The sequence below is a fragment of the Pseudonaja textilis genome, chromosome Z (assembly GCF_049901715.1).
Source record: "Pseudonaja textilis isolate UNSWEBS1 chromosome Z, rPseTex1.2, whole genome shotgun sequence".
Lineage (NCBI taxonomy): Eukaryota > Metazoa > Chordata > Lepidosauria > Squamata > Elapidae > Pseudonaja > Pseudonaja textilis.
The window spans coordinates 60,193,896-60,210,844 of NC_142008.1; the positions used below are offsets into that span (position 1 = coordinate 60,193,896).

The following is a 16,949-nucleotide window of genomic DNA, read 5'->3' on the forward strand; positions in this document are numbered from 1 at the left end:
AGTGAATGAGATATCTAGTCCAACCACCTGCTCAAACAGGGTTAGGAGTGTGTGTGTGTGTGTGTGTGTGTGTGTGAGCGCGTGCGCATGGCTGTCAAAACTCCAAAAACAGCTCAAGTAGCTCTGGGGAGGTCAGTCATAAATTAGAACACCTACTAAGCAACCAGCCATTAAGCGTGGACCATTTATATTTGATTTGCCAGTCACATGACCACCAAGCCATGCCCACCCAGTCACATGACACCAAGCCACGCCCATAAATTAGGCCATGCCCACAGAACCAGTTGTTAAGAAATTTGAATCCCACCCCGGGGGGGGGGGCACTGAGGGTGAGTTTGTACCACCAAGGGGGTGGTGGACTGAAAAAGTTTGGGAACCACTGTAACTAGATCAATGGAAATTCTTGGAGCTTCCCTAACCTGACTGCACTGAATAGCCAGAATTAGTCCAAAGTCTTTAGTCCTATTTAAATGTCTCTGGCCCGAAAATGGCATTTCTTCTTGTGCTAATATTTAACTGCTAGTTTTAAACTTCAAAATGTGATAAATAATAGCTTTAAGTTCTGATTTTAGATAAGTGTTATCCTGTTTCTCATGAATCAGGGAGACATCATTTCTGTTTGGCTTTTGAATCAAAGCATCTTTTTTTGGACACTGTCCCTTTCCCATGAAGTCAGACAAGTAAGTATTTCTAGTTCCACTTTTAAATTTTAAAAGTTAAAAAAAAAAGACACACCCCTGACTCCAGTTTTAAAATTTAAGTTCAAAAGAATGGTAGAAAATGTTTGGGGCTTGGTTCTGTTCTGCAGAAGTGTTCCAAGCTTTTCAACAACAAAGCAAATAAAACAATCTTCATTTTTTTTCTCAGGCTAAGAATTTGTGACAGGAGCAAGGATAGTCCATCAGCTTTGTAGCTCATCATTTTTAGAGGGTGAAAATTTCAAATACCTATGTAAAAGTGCAAACATAATATGTATCATTTACCTTTATACAGGTAGTCCTTGATTTATGACAATTGTGTCCAAAATTTCTGTTGCTAAGCAAGGCATTTGTTAAATGAGTTTTGCCCCATTTTACAACCTTTCTTGCAACAGTTGTTCAGTGAATTACTGCAGTTCTTAGCAACACAGCTGTTATGCAAATCTGGCTTCCCTATTGACTTTGCTTGTCAGATGATTACAAAAGGTGATCATATAACCCCAGGATACTGCAACAAAATATGTATCCGTTGAAAAGTATCAGAATTTTGATTACGTGACCATGGTGATGCTGCAATGGTTGTAAATATTGAAAATGGTTGTAAATCACTTTTTTCAGTAATGTTTTAAATTCAAATGGTCACTAAATGAACTGCTGTAAGTCGAGGACCACTAAAGCAGGTTTTTTGTTTTTAGGTATATTACGGTAACAAAAATAACTGTTTACAGTAACCCTATAATGTATATTCTGGGGTTGTTTTATTTCCAGATCTCAAACTTTGTGGTCCAATGTTTCTGTTGGCAATGAACAGCAAATCTGAAAATAACTAATCAAGGATGCAGGCTTAGAAAGATTAAAACAGTAAAACCTACAATAAATGAGTGTATGTACTCTCCCGGGACTTGCACTAAGATAAATGATGGTATTGAATGACTTTGTAGTATAACTTACTTTTTCGAGCTCTGGATACTTCGTGTGATAAATACACTTTGATGATATTGATACTGTATTTATGGTGTACAATATTTGCTTATGGTATGGAATATTTGTTCTGGTACTAAGCCCATACTATCCAAAGCAGTCACTAGATTTGGAATGCTTAATGGCTTAATATGTATCTTACTGAATGCACTGTGGTTAAGAAAACTGCCTGTCAGCCTTCAAGAAGCCTTATTCTGCTTATCTTTCCAGCTGCCATAGAAACAGGGTGGGGGGAGGGAAGAATAATTGGACCACTGCAGGGGTGAGGAGGGAGAGGCTTGAGATGCTGGAGGCTTGAGATGGTGAAATATAAAACTTCGGATGTTTTCTTGACTATGCTTACTTATTTACTGTGCAGCTGTAGCCTCTTATCTATTCAGGCCAAGGTCAACCGTCCTGGTGTGCCAGAGCTCTCAAACACCACCTGAAGATGCCCCACATGACATTATACATCTCAGATTGGATGGCCAGTTTGAACTATTGGGGGTGAGAACTCTGGCATAACTTTGTATATGTGATTTTCATGCCTATTGCCTCAGATCTTCTAGTCTTCTGATGCTACCATATTAATTTTCAATAAAAGTCCTTTTCTCTAAAACAATGGAGACTAAGGTTTTGTTTCTTGGATTTTGAATGGAGCCTCACCTGACACTGTGGTTTAGCCATGGCCAATCTATACATTCTTCAAATGGTTACAAACAGAATCACCAAGTTTTGGGTGATGCCACAATTATGGAATCATACAGGAGCCATGGTGGTGTAGTGGTTAGATTAGAATATAGTATTCTAGGCTAATTCTGCCCAGAGCCTGGAGTTTGATCCTGACTGGTTCAAAGTTAACTCAGCCTTCCATCCTTCAGAGGTCGGTAAAACACAGCATTTTACCTGTACAGTAGGAACATCTGTAAATGCCTTTATGAAATCATCTTCATCAACAGCACCAGCTCCTCCTTCCTTGGTAGTGCCTGTAAGCAATAAAAGTTATCATAGCCAAGATTTTAAATGAGGTTGAACTAAAAAAGAGGAATCACACCAATCAAGTTATCTTGGCTATTGGGTGTTTTTTTAGCATTTACAAGAATACAAGAGTTACAAGAGTTTTTAATGAAAATCTTCATACAAGGTAGTATGTTTGTGCACCAAGAAAAACTGAATGTTGGGTCCATACATCATTTTAGTAATTTGCATCATTTCTGCTACCCATGCCACTAATGTCACCTATAAAATGTTCATGCTTAAATGTGAATTGAAGCAACACAGAGGAAAGCATCCATAGCTATAAGGAATTTTTTAAAAGTCTAGTATCAGAGTCATCACAAAATGAACACAACGTTTTTTTAATAAAATGCAAAATATCTAGAAATATTGTAAGAAGGTTAAAGAAATTTCAATCATTCACAAGAGGTCAACAAGTTGAATACAATAGTGCAATTAGGGTGAAACTGAAAAACAAATATTTTTTCATAGGTGAAAATAATACAGATAGTCCTGTTGCTATGTAAGACAGTTGTTAAATGAATTTTGCACCATTTTACAACCTTTCTTGCCACAGTTGTTAACTGAATTGCTGTAGTTGTTAAATTAACAATATGGTTATTAAGTGAGGCTGGCTTTCCCATTGAGTTTTTGTCAGAAATTGCAAAAGTTAATCACTGACCTTGGCACACTGCAACTGTTATAAATAGATGCCAGTTGTCAGGCATCTGAATTTTGATCATGTGATCACAGGGATATAGCAATGGTCAAAAGTGTGAAGAATGGTCATAGGTCACTTTTTTTCAGTGTCATTATAACTCTAAATGGTCACTAAATGAATGGTTGTAAGTTGAGGACTATCTATAAGCAAACTGAACAGCAATAAGTACAAAAAGCTTGGTTGAATGATTCATAGTTGTTCCAAAGCCGCTTTTCCAAGAGGCAACTGGATGTTCTTGTTTTTCTTTGAAGATATTTTTGCTTCTCATCCAAGAAGCTTCTTCAGCTGTGACTGGATGGTGGGGAATAGAAGGATTTTTATTCTGAGGGCTGGGTTTGAACAGCAGCGGAAAGACGGCTTTCTCGGAACTCTGGTGAAAGCCGCCAATACCCCTGCAGCTGGACTGTCACAGTGGACCCAAACGGTCCCAAGAGACGGTAAGTGGAAGGAGCACATCCTGTTGATCCCAGGGACATCACAAAGTCCCTAGTTGATCCAGGAAACCCCCTGGTGGGAAGCGGCCATTAATCCTGAGCTGCTAAGAAGCTGTGCCAGCCCCTGAATGGAAGAAGACCAGAAGAAGAAGGTTTGTCGGTTTGAGTGAGAAATTCCTTTTTTCTAAAAAAAAAGATAGAAGAGTACCCTAAAGTGAAAGAATTACTAAAGAAAGAAAGAAGACAGAAAGGTTAAGGGTAGCAGCAAGATGTACGGGGAGCTGTCAAACTTTTCTGGAGTTTTTATTTTCTTGGGGGGAAAAAAAGAATACTTTGTGTGCTTCTTTGCCTTGACTAACTGGCCTGGCCTGGACTTTAAAATAATAATTTAAGAAAAAAATTGAACTTTGTTTTTAAGTTTAAAACCTCCGGAGTACTTTGTTTCTTTTGACTCCTATTTGCTTTCACTTTTTTTGACTTTCAACGTGTTTTAATTTTGGAAAATTCTCTAGAAGATGCATTCTTAAAAGCAAGCCCCCTCTTTCTTTCTTTCCTGGGGTGGTTCAGTTTGAGGGTCCTCTGAGGGACTATCTAAGCCGATGATGGGTGCAGCTTCTCCGGCCAGGCAGATGGAAAGACAGCGAGCTTACTTTCACTTTTTAAGCTACAGAGATACAGTGTAACCAGGATATAAGTGTAAGGAAAGCTAAGCAATACTGCTATCTAGAGATCACAGAAAGTATATTTAAGAACAACAGACTTTAAAGATTAAGCTATTTTGAGTTCAGGTTGTTTAGAAGTGGAGAAAGATGAGTGAGCACTGAAAACAGGTGCTGCTCCCATACAGCTTGTACACAACTGGAAAGTTGAATAAGGTAAAGGAAAAGAAAAAACACTGTGACCTTGGATAATATATATGCTTTGGATTCTAGCTTTCTGGGCTTTCTGGATGTTACACTGAGACTTTGGTTTATTTTGTGACGTTGATTTATAAATTACAGCTGGTATTATTCCACCTTTTTTCCCCTGCTGGTGAGTATGCTGGGCCTCTTTTTCTGTATTCCAGTCTCTCAATTTGGATTAATTTTGGAATTTTGATTTTTCTTTTTCTCTTCTTTTTTCCTTTTCCATTTTTTTTCTTTTTCCCCATTAATAGCTTGACTAACAAGTGGATATGGCATCTGTGGGGTTTCTTTTTGTTTTTTCCTCTTTTTTGTTGTTTCCTCTTCCTTTCCTCTTCTATTTTGAAGTGGATGGATTTGTATTTTCTTTTCTTTTTCTCTTTTTTGGAATTTTTTCTTTTTACATCAGATTTTTTGAATTTTATACACTTTTACTTTATCTTCTTTCTAGATTTATAGTTTCCCTTCCTGTTTTTGGATTCTTTATCTCCATTTTTTTTTTTTTTTGATAAAGTTGGATTAAGATAGAGAAGAACCTGAAGATTTATTTTTATTTTTCTTGGGCCTTTACAAATGGATTACAATTTGATTTGATATGAGAAAGATAACTGCTACTGGATCATCAATTCCTACATCCTCATCCTTGAACCCAGCTGGTCAATGATCTATTGTAACTATGCTTCGGCAAGAGAAAGAAAAAGAGAAAGAAGTTTCAATGTAGGAAATAAAGTCAATGATTCAAGTAACACAAGATCAAGAGAAGCATACAGAGGACAGAATTGAAAAGTTGGAGGAAAGGATGGAAAAGATGGAAGGAAATATAGAACAGGTGTTAATGATATATGGAGAAAAAATACAGAAGATGGAAGAAAGAGGTGATAAAACAGATAAGAAAGTAGGAGAAATAGATAATAGATTGACAATAGTTGAAAGTGAAAAAGGGAAAGATTCAATATTTTGGGAGATGGATAAGGCTGATTTTTATCTAAGATTTCAAAATATTGAGGAGGAAAAGGGAGAAAACTTCACAGAAATTATGACAGAAATTTTGGCAGGACCTTTGGAGATAACTAAAGAAAAAATGATGGATGGAAGGGATGAAATATATTGAGTATATACGAGATATGTGATAAAAAATAAATTACCCAGAGAAGTACATGTGAGATTCACTAAGAAAACAATGAGAACAGAGATACTACAGAAAGCAAGAGATGACACATTGAAGTACAAGGGAAAGGAAATCATAGCACTGAAACAAATTCCAAGGAAAGTAAGAGATATAAAAGATTACCAATTTCTGACAAAGACTTTAATTAAGGAAGAAGTGAATTACAGATGGTTGATCCATGAAGGATTGACATTTATTTGGCAAGAATAAAGACATAGAATAGATTCAATAGAGAGAGCAGAACTATTTTATAATGAATATTTTAGAGGAAGGAAGATGAGAAAGCAAGAGAAGAGGAACTTAAAATATGAGCAGAGATAACAAGAGAAATGGAGAAGGAATGGGAAGAGGAAAGAGAAGAGGAAGAGGAAACAGTAGATGGTAAAGTGGCAACTAGACAACCAAAAGAACAAAGATCAACGAGAACAATAAATCCTACATATAAAGTATAAATAATGGAAGAGGAAAAGAAACTAATTTCTATAAATATAAATGGGCTAAATTCAGCCACTAAAAGGAAAAAATATTCCACAAACTAGAAAATATAATTTCTATAGAAGTACATATCAAAAAGCAGTATGCATATTTGTTGAATTGTTCTAGAATTGGCAATTTATACACATCATTGGCACAACAAAAGAGGAGTTGTTTTATATATTAAAAATAAAGCCAAGTTAATGTACACAAATGAAGAAGGAAGAATACTAACGGTTGAAATGATAGATAACAACTCCAAGATACTCTTAATCGCAATATATGCACCAAATAATAAGCAAGATGAATTTTATAAGAAATTACATAAAAAATAATTGAATCGGAATATGATATGTATTCTTGGAGATTTTAATGCAATTGTAGATGTTGAACTGGACTATATAACATAGAAAAAAAATAAAAAAAAATAATCAAAATTGTTCCTTAAGATGGTAGAGGAATTGAGTATTAAAGATATATGGAGATAATTGAATGGCAAAAGTAGACATTACATTTTACTCAAATAGGCACTTATCATGGTCAAGAATAGATATGATTTGGATGTCAACAGACTTAATTCCTAACATGCAGGAAGCAAATATTAACATAAGCACTTGGGCTGACCATAATCCAGTAAGAGTCAAATGGAAGGACCAGAGGAAAAGATCAAGATGAACTTTGAATAATTCGATTTTGAAAGAAAAAGAATTTATTGATAAAATAGAAAAAAATGGCCTTTTTCCTTAAGGAAAATAAATCAGAGACAACCTCACTACAAAATGTGTGGGACACGACTTCCGGTTTGAACTTCTTCGGTGACAGACCAAAACCTCGTTTCTGTGAGGCTTCGATCTGTGCTTGTCGCTGGAGCGCCCCGAGCCAGCTGGTTTCGGGGCTAAGCCACCCCATAGAGGTGGTGAAGAGGGGGGAGACTGCCTGCAGGGTTGAGGAGAGCCACATCTCTCCTCCCCAGCTGGCCATTACTCCCTTTCCCGAAGGCAGTTGTAGCGGTGGTCAGAAATGGCCACCACAAAGAAGAACTTGACCGGAAAAGAATGTGCAGGAGGAAGATAAGAAGAGAAAGTTTTGGTTGACCGGGTCAAACAGCAAAAGCAACAAATGAGGTACCCTGGAATTGAAACTATTAAAAAAAACCAATAACATTGTTCCCTAAGGAGTTTTTTAAGCTGCGAAGGAGAGAGAAAAGGGAAAAGATTTGGTTTTTTTTTTCTCCTTTTCCTATACTGACAGCTAAGAGACTTAAGCAGGAAATTGCAAAAAAAATCCACTTTGACATTAATAGACATTTAATGCTGAAAATAAAAAGTCAAAGGGATAATAAAGATTTCTGGATAATTAAAAGCTTTTGAAAACAGGAAAGGAGAGAAAAAGAATAAAAGGGCAGGATCTGGAAGGGAGGAGACTGCCTGGAATTAAAAAGAACTTACAGCAAAATCTCAACAAGACTTCCAAAAGAAACATTTTAACTGAAATATCGCAACAAAAACCCCAGGAAGAGAAAGTGGAAAAAGAAATAAGAAGAAATAATTTGGGACTATTTGGATTACTTGATGATTTCTGGATTTTTGGTTACTGTATTTGAATAACTAAAATCAATCGGATTATTGTTTAAAACTGTTTAAAATGGCTCCACTTTTAGAAGAACTGAAAATTTAAAAGTACAAAGAAGATGCACAAGAAGGGAGAGGTTCTTTTGGCTTCGTATTTCAGTTATTAGAAATGGAGATTTGGAATTATGAGAAACAACAAGAAATGCCTGCAGAACAAGAAGATTGTGACAAAGAAGAAGCCATCTTTAATGAACAAGTAATCTTAGGTGGGGGAAAAAAGGGAAAGGGGGGAAAGAGAATGGAAAATTTAAGATTGGGAAAAACAACCCCCCACCAAATATAGTGAAAAATAATTATAAAATCAGAAAGCAACAGAAGAGGGAAATGCAGAAGAGATAATTAGAAGTAGAGAGACAAGGGGGTAAAAAGGGGAGGGAGAAGAAGAGAGGGAAGAAAGAAAGGAAAAGAAGTTATAAAGGACAGAAACAAAATATAGAGAAACAGGGCCTATTTAGAGATAATGGGTGAAAATTTAATGGAAAAGGGGATTCTGCAAAGGTACATAAGATAGTATTGTTATATTAGAAACAGAAATAATTTTAGAAAATATGAAAATGTATGATTAAAATGTTTGATAAAATAGCTATCGTAATTCAGTGGAATGCTTGTCAATAAATAAATGTAACAAAATGAATATTTAATGATTTACAAAACATATGTGAAGAGAAATAAGGGAAAACTTAATTATGGAGATTATATGTGTCTTTAAGGAAGTATGATATTTAATTGAAAAGAAGTGTTAAAGATGTTAAGATTTTAATGATTATTAATGATAGAACTGAATTCAAATGGAATGAGCGTTTATAATTACATATATTTATAATCTTTTTTTTAAGAATATAGGGTGTATTATAAGAATGTACCAGCAGAATTCGATTGGAAGTTATGTATTATGTATTATATTGAAGGTCATAACCTTAAGGTATATATTGAAGTTTAAATAAGAGTTGAATGGATGTAATTAAAAGATATAAAGGTGTCATTCTCCAATTAGTAACTACAGGAGAAAATTTGTTTAATGAGAAAAGATAATATGAAATTGAAACAGAACAGACAAAAATATAAATATTATGATTTGAATTGAGATGCCAGGCTTCAGCGGCGGCGAGGATTCGCGGCTGTGTGCGATCCCTGTTGCACTAGCCGTCTTGGTGCCTCCGATCCTGATGGGTCTGGAGGATAAGGCTGCCCTGTAGAGGCAGCTGAAGATAGGGAGGATCTGGGAAGGGGTTAGGGGGTGTCAGAGACCCTCTCCTCACCCAGCTTAACCTCCTTTTCTCAAGGCAGTGGAGCGGCAGTCAGTAATGGCCGCCACAAAGAAGCCGGCAGCTGGAAAAGATTGTGCTAGAGGAAGAAGGAGAAAGAAGAATCAGAAGTGAAAGTGCTGGCTGAGCCAGGAAAATAACAACCTTTAAAACCCTGGAAACGGAATTGCTTGAATTGCCTGAAAGATACACTGTATCCCTAAGAAGAGAAAAGCGGCAGAGAAAGCTGTCAAGGGAAAACTTTTTCTTATTCACTCTCCCACCCCATAGAAATAGCAGACGGAGACTTGGAAAATATATCTGGGCACTGAAGGTAATTCAATTTGAAAGTTAAAGACATGGGATAAAGGATTTTTGAACACTGGATTTAACAACTTCAGAAATTGGAAAACCCGTATTTGAGGTATGGATTTCTAAGCGTTTAAAGGGAAATTGCCGTTGTAAGTGGGGGGAGAGGAAAAAAAATTTTTGGAGCAGAACTTGAAAAAGGAGGAGACTGCCTAGAACTTTAAAGAAAGATATATTTTAATGGGAACTCTTTGATCAATCAGTAACCCCAGAAAGAGAAATAGAAGAAAGAAAAAAAAGTATTAAAAGAAATAGTGTATTTGGATCTCTTAGTGACTTTGGAACTTTTTGGAATTATTCTTTATTAAAAATACTTGGGTGGTTATTTTTGAAGAAGTTTTTCTCTTCATGATGGCATTGCTTCTAGATGAACTAAAAATTCAATATCAAAAATATAAAAAAGAAGAGCAAGATGGAAAAGACACTTTGGGCACTCTTTTTCAATTTCTAGAAATAGCGGTATGCACTTATGAAAAACTGACTACGCAGCAGGATGACTGGAATAAAGAAGAAGAAGAAGCCATCTTGGATGAACAATGGGTTTTCTTTGGGGAGGAGGAGGAAGAGGAAAAGAAAAGGGGGTTTTAAGGTTTGAGAAAACAATCCAAAAAGAGAAAATGAGATGAAAGGTGGATACAAGGTTAGAAAACAACAGAAAGGGGGTAAGCAGAAGAAGAAAAGGGAGGAGGAGAGAGAATGGGGTAAAAAGGGCAAGGAGAAAAATAAACAAAAGAGAAAGGAGGGGATGAGAAGCCTTAATGGTGGGAAGCAAGATTTAAAGAAACAAAATCTATTTAGAGACAATGGGTAAATTTAATTGAAAAAGGGATTCTGGAAGGTACATAAGATTGTGTTTTTATATGTGTATTTAGAGTAAAATGTGTATCAATATATATGATTAGCTTTTTAATGGTATCGATGGTGGTTTATATGCTTTTATTTTGTAATTGTAGTGTTCTTGTTTTTCTTATAAAATTTATTGTGTAATTTTAGAATGTACTAATCAGAATCCCAATATAATGTAAGTGTTATATTAAGTATTATTAAGTTAGGGGAAAGAGTCAAAGGCGTTACTCCAATCAGTGTACAGGAGAAGTATATTTAAAGAGAAAAGATGGATCGATAACTGGAAAAGAACAGACAAAGAATGATAAGTACTATGAATTGTATTGAGATAAGATAAATAAAATAAAACTAAGAAAGATAAAAGAGGGAAGAAGCTATATAGAAAATTGAAAATGGTAATAAGATATGGAATGATATATAAAGTAAATATGATTTTTGAATTTGCGTCTGTGCGAAGAGTTTTAACCCGGGAAAAGATGTTTTATGTGTTTTATGTTTTATGTCTTGTATGTTTGTGTATTGTTTTTTGAAAGGCAAAAAAAAATTAATTAGTAAGAAATATAATTTGGATAATAGAATGAAAAGGAGAAATTGGGATAAGATATGAAGTTGAGCAGATAATGTAAATATACATATTACAATTTGGAAATATTTTGTATGTTTTACTGGTTTTTTCAGAAAGCTCTTTTATGTTATTATGCCTTGATTGTCTGTGTATTGTTTTGTAAAGTTAATAAAATTTGTTTTTTTTTAAAAAATTGAGAATATCAAAAGAGGGGAAAAACTATATAGAAAATGTAGAATAGAATAAGATACGGAATAGAATACAAAAAGGAGCATGAAATTGAGATTTGTGTCTGTATAAAGAAGTTCAACCCGGGACCATGCTATTTTCAAAAAAGATGTTTTACTTGTATTTTGTATGTGTGAAAACCCAAATAAAACTTTATTTTTTAAAAAAATGTGTGGGATGCTATGAAAGCATATACTAGAGATGTGATTATAGCATATACAAGAAGGAGCATCAAAAAGAGACAAATACAACAGACCTTAGAAGGAGACTACAAGAAAATGGAGAAGGAGTTATGATTCTCACAACATAAAAACATTAAAAGTCAAATGGATATAATCAAACATAGAACAGGATTAATGGAAAAAGAGGAACAGGTGCAAAAGATTAGAGGAGTCAAACAGAACTATTTTGAAAATGCAAACAAGCCAGATAAATGGTTAGCATATAAACTGAAGAAAGAAAAAGAACTAAAAAGAGAACCAGAACTAGTAGATGAAAATGGTATGTTATGTTATGGAAATGAAGAGAATAAAAAAATAGTGCAAGGATTTTATGAGAAACTATATAAAAATATATACAATATCAGAAAAAAAAGTTCAACAATATTTAAAAGAGGCAGGATTACCAAAAATATCTGATGAAGTAAAGACTATGTTAGATGAGAAAATAACAATGATGGAACCGGCAGAAGCAATATACGGACAAAACACTGGAAAAGCTCCTGGCCCGGATGGGCTACCAGTTGAATAAGACAATACAACCAAATGGGCTACCAATTTTATAAGACAAAATACAGGAATCAATTTCTGTTATAATGCTTGAAGTACTGAATGAGATTTTGATAAAAAATAAAGTACCTGACTCATGGACAGAGGCATATGTTAAACTTATACCAAAAGAAGATACTGATCCCCAACAAATAAAAAATTACAGACCAATATCTTTGCTAAATGCTGACTACAAAATATTCGCCTCAATAATGGCAGAGTGACTTAAAAGATATTTAACTTATTTTATACACTTAGATCAAAATGGATTCCTGCCTAAGAGACAAATAAAAAACAATATGAGGATAATTTTGAATACATTGGAATATTATGAAACTCATTCAGAGAAACAAATGGCATTGGTCTTTTTAGAAGCACAGAAAGAGTTTGATAACGTGAATCAACAATTTATGTTGATGCAATTGGAGGAGATAGGTTTCAGAGATAGATTTATTAAAGCATTGAAGACGATATATAGTAAGCAAATAGCAAGAGTAATGATGAATAGAGAATTGACAGAAAATACTAATATTCAAAAAGGAACTAGACAAGGCTGTCTGCTATCCCCATTGTTGTTTGTGTTAACTTTGGAAACAGGAAAAATGAAGAAATAAAGGGAATGAAAATAAAAAAGGAAGAGTATAAATTACAAGCCTTTGCAGATGATTTGGTTTTTATACTGGAAGAGCCATTGGAAACAGGGCCTAAGTTGATTGGAGAAATAGAGGAATTTTGTGAGGTAGCAGGGCTGAAAATAAATAAGGAAAAAACAAAGATGTTGGTGAAAAATATGACAGAAAAACAAAAGAAAAGATTAATGGACAAATTAAATATTCAAATTATAAATAAAGTGAAATACTTAGGGATATAGATGACAGCTAGATGTGGAACACTTAAAGAGGACAATTATGATAGATTGCAACAACAGATTGCGATAGATTTGGAAAAATTTACAACTATCCTTAACAGGTAGAATAGTGACAGTTAAAATGAATATATTGCCAAAAATATTATATCTATTCTAGACGATTCTAATAAGACTGAAAAAAAATACTTTGAAGACTTAAATAAAATGATGGCCTAATCCTGTAAGGAAGGCAGGAAGGAAACATTCTAGTGTTGCTTACAGAAACTGCCTCTCTGTTAACTCCTATTACATTCTTGGCAGGACTAGATTTCCTGTCTCAGGAACTCTGGAGTTTTTTTCCTCTCCTTTGCTGGTACTTTGCTTGTGTGGAGTGACCATGCAAAATTAAAATGGCACTGAAAAAAGTGACATGACCATTTTTCACACTTACGACTGTTGCACAGTCATGAGAGGCCAGGCAAGGAGATGCATGTCTCGATGTAAGTGATATTGAGCTGGCCACACCCAGCCAATACCATGATCACCAAGCCATGTCCACCCAGTCACAGGACCACCAAGCCATGCCCACCACCTAAGCCACACCCACAGAACCAGTTATTAAAAAATATGAATCCCACCACTGGATATTATGGACTAGAAATTACAAGCTAACTATGTCAACGGCCTATAAAGAGAACTTGTATAAGATGTTTTAGAGGTGGCACTTACCCCCAGCGAGGATTGCAAAGATGTTTAAAGATAAATCAGCGAAGTGTTAGAAATGTCCTCAAGACACTTGGATCATATTACCATATGTAGTAGACATGCATGACGCTAAAAATGTTGGACTAGAATACACATGTGGTTGGAAGAAATGATAAAACAATAGATAGATTTAAAACCAGAGACATTTCTATTGAGAATTTTGCCTGAAGGCTACAATAAAGAGATTTGATTATTTGATTATTAATGCATTAACTGCATATAGAATTGTATTTGCACAAAATTGGAAACATGAGAAAATTCCGATGGAAGAGGAAATAATTAAGAATATATTGGAATGTGCAGAAATGAGTAGATTGACAATGGCAATTAGAAAACAGGAAGAAAAAGAGTATTATAAAATTTGGAATGTATTCTATGAATGGCTAGATAGAAGAGTAAGAAATTGAAATATGTAATAATGGTATATTACGATTGATTGAATTAAGTTGAGTAAGAAAACGAATATAATGTAAATCAAGATGAAATATATTCTTGAAAGACAATAATTATGTTAAATGGTAATATAACAGTTGATAAGTGTGAAATAAAATATTAGAGTTATTATAAACAAGTAAGAAATGTAGGATATAATTATGAGCACAAGAGATATGGACCCAACTCACGCACCGTTGAACGGAATGATGGCTTTATTTGTTGGTCTTTGTCTGTTACAAAATAAAAAACTTTTGTTTAAAGAAAAGGATTTTTATTCTTTGCAGACAGCTGGTCATTTGCACTCTTTTTAGAGTAAGGAGGCCAAATTTGATTGCATCATGTGAAGTATCGTAACATTTTATACTTTTGTGGAGCCAGGGTGGGCATGGCCTGCATCCAGCCTACGGGGCACCAGTTTGACACCCCTGTTGTAGAGAGCTGTTGAGGCCATTTGGAGATTTATCTGTGTCCTCAGTGTCACCTGAGTAGTGCAAATGGGTGTGGACCCTTCTTGAAATAGCTGAAAGGACTGTGTTGTGGATTGGACATAGATGATGTCACATCCCTCCCCTTCTGTTGAGAGAGGGCTGTTCAATTTGGACATAGATGGCCTTTTTGACCCCTTTTTCAAACCACTGGCCAAAATGTGGACTTTGTTGTCTTCCAGAGAGTGGTCTTTGTCTTTGCAGATGGACTGCTGAATCTTGTCCTGATGAATTTGTTCTTTTATATTGTACTATGCATGTCAAGATTGAACCACTTTTGAAATGTTTAGGTCTTTTCCTAAGAAAGAATGCAGATGCACCAGAGATGGACCATGAGAGCCAAGAGCCCACCAAGGCCACTGATGCAGGTGTCTGACAGAAAAGTGAATAGTCCTCAAAACAAAACAATTCATAATTGGACAATGTGACTAACCAAGGGTGGGAAAAGAAAGCTATTGTTTAACTATACACACATTGTTCAGGAAAAACCAGAGTTCATTTTGATTCTCCAGACCTGGAATGATGTCTCCAATAAAGTTTTGCTTTTAGGATTTCAAAATTCTTGAGAGTGCCTACTATTCTTGGGGTCGCTAGTCAAATGTTTGACCTTAAACAAACTCTCCTTTATCAACCCCAATGCAGTCTACTCAGTCAACGCCAAAAGTGCTATAAGGTGAGAAAAGATGATGATGTCTGGTGCAGAGTAAAAAGTGGAGGCGGCAGCAAAAGCTGGGACCATCCCTTCAAAAGAATTGCTGGTGGGAACTCTGGTGGACTCTGGAATGTAAGTAGTCATGACTCGATCCTAAGAGCAAGTGGAGAAACAAAGCAGCTTCCAGGGTAAGAGGAAGGATTTGCAGCCAAAGCTTTCCTTCTCAAACTAAAGGAACCAAGGTAGGGGACAGTGTTAAAAGCTGCTAACTGATCCCACTGGGGTGGATATAAGTCAGGGGTCGAAGTGGATGGCCAAGAGGGTTGTGGAGTGGGAGGAATTGATGGACTGGAAATACCTGATGGCGTGCCATAGCCCTTCAGTGGAACAACTGAGAGATTCGTCGGGATTGAAATGCGTGGAATGGTATCAATGCACCAGGCAATGCTGGGATCAATGACTTGAATGACTGCAAGTCCCCAAGAGACAACCACATTCCCCAGGTGGTCCTGAGACAACCCCAAGTGTTTCAGGATGCTGCGGGATAGCAGGCACAGGCGATCCCACACGCACTGGGAGTGCCACTGGGCTACATGCTGATCTGTGGCAACTGAGAGCCCCCTCCGTTGAGAGCAACGTTTGACAGGAAGCCAGAAAAGTTAGCTTACTTCCAAAGTGGAGCAATCATATTGACATGGGGCTGACTATCAGGATGACATTGTGTGCGTGTACATCATCACCATAAGTGGAGAGGGAAGTGGTGGGCTGGGTGGTGTCCCTCCATGTTGAAGGAGCTCCAGAGTTGAGGAACATTGACACCTTTATGGAGGAGCTCTGGGCCAGATTCAGGGACCCCTCACAGACCCATAGAGCAGAAGCAGAGATCTGGACCATCCCACAGGGAACCGGGCTGGTGGCTGAATACCTCCGAGAATTCTGAAGCCTGGCAGGGTTGCTGGAGCAATACCTGATTTATCAATTCCAAGATGGGCTGAGTAGGGAGCTGTATCAAAACTACCTGCCACGAGGTATCCCAGATGAGCTCCATACCTGGTACCAACCGGCAACTATAGTGGAGTTGATCTGATGGAGTATAAAAGGAACGTTGGACTTGAGTGCCAACTCTGGAGAAGCCAGGAGAGATGCTCCCTGGAATGGAGGACCCCAGAAGCCCTCACTTCAGTCCCGAGGAGACCCCATGATGCCCAGTGGGAGTCTGCTTCCAATGTGGGAAGGAGGACCATTGGGTCACAACTTGTCCAGCCCCACAACTGTTGACATCCCAGAGAACCCTGAATCAACTGAAGAACAAGAAGGCAACGAAGAAGACAAAGGAGAAAATGCAGCTGGCAGATTTCCAAGTGATGAAATCCATTTAAAAAGAAAAGAGCAAAGTCCGTTTTCCAAAACCATTTCTTTTTTTAAGGAAAGCATCAAATTGGCAAAGTCCATTGTAATTCCGGATCTGACACAACCCAGAATTACCCCACAATATCAGAAGGTAGAAACAACCCCCAAAAGTCACATTCTCCAACAGAAGTAATTCAACATTGCTTGATGTCATAAATCTCCACCTCAAAGGGCCTGAACACAGTCAGCTCATTTTCCCATGGAAAGAAGAATCAGCTAGCCTAAACAACTCTCCCTATCTCCACTCCTCCCCACTTAGGAATGTGGCAAGCCCGAAACCCTTCCCCATGACCGCCAAAGAGAAAGTAAGAAAAATAATATATACTAAGCCTAACTAAAATGGCTACACATA

The 16,949-nt window shown here is 36.5% G+C and overlaps 1 protein-coding gene across 46 annotated transcripts in view; it reads right to left on the reverse strand.

The window, feature by feature from the left end:
- CLASP2 (cytoplasmic linker associated protein 2) overlaps positions 1-16,949 on the reverse strand; it is a 289,137-nt gene that overhangs the window by 178,200 nt on the left and 93,988 nt on the right. For all 46 annotated transcript variants that reach the window (XM_087915720.1, XM_087915696.1, XM_087915693.1 and 43 more), the window contains one exon: positions 2,565-2,644. In XM_087915720.1, the coding sequence (XP_087771846.1) occupies positions 2,565-2,644 (80 nt within the window). The remainder of the gene's footprint in view (positions 1-2,564; positions 2,645-16,949) is intronic.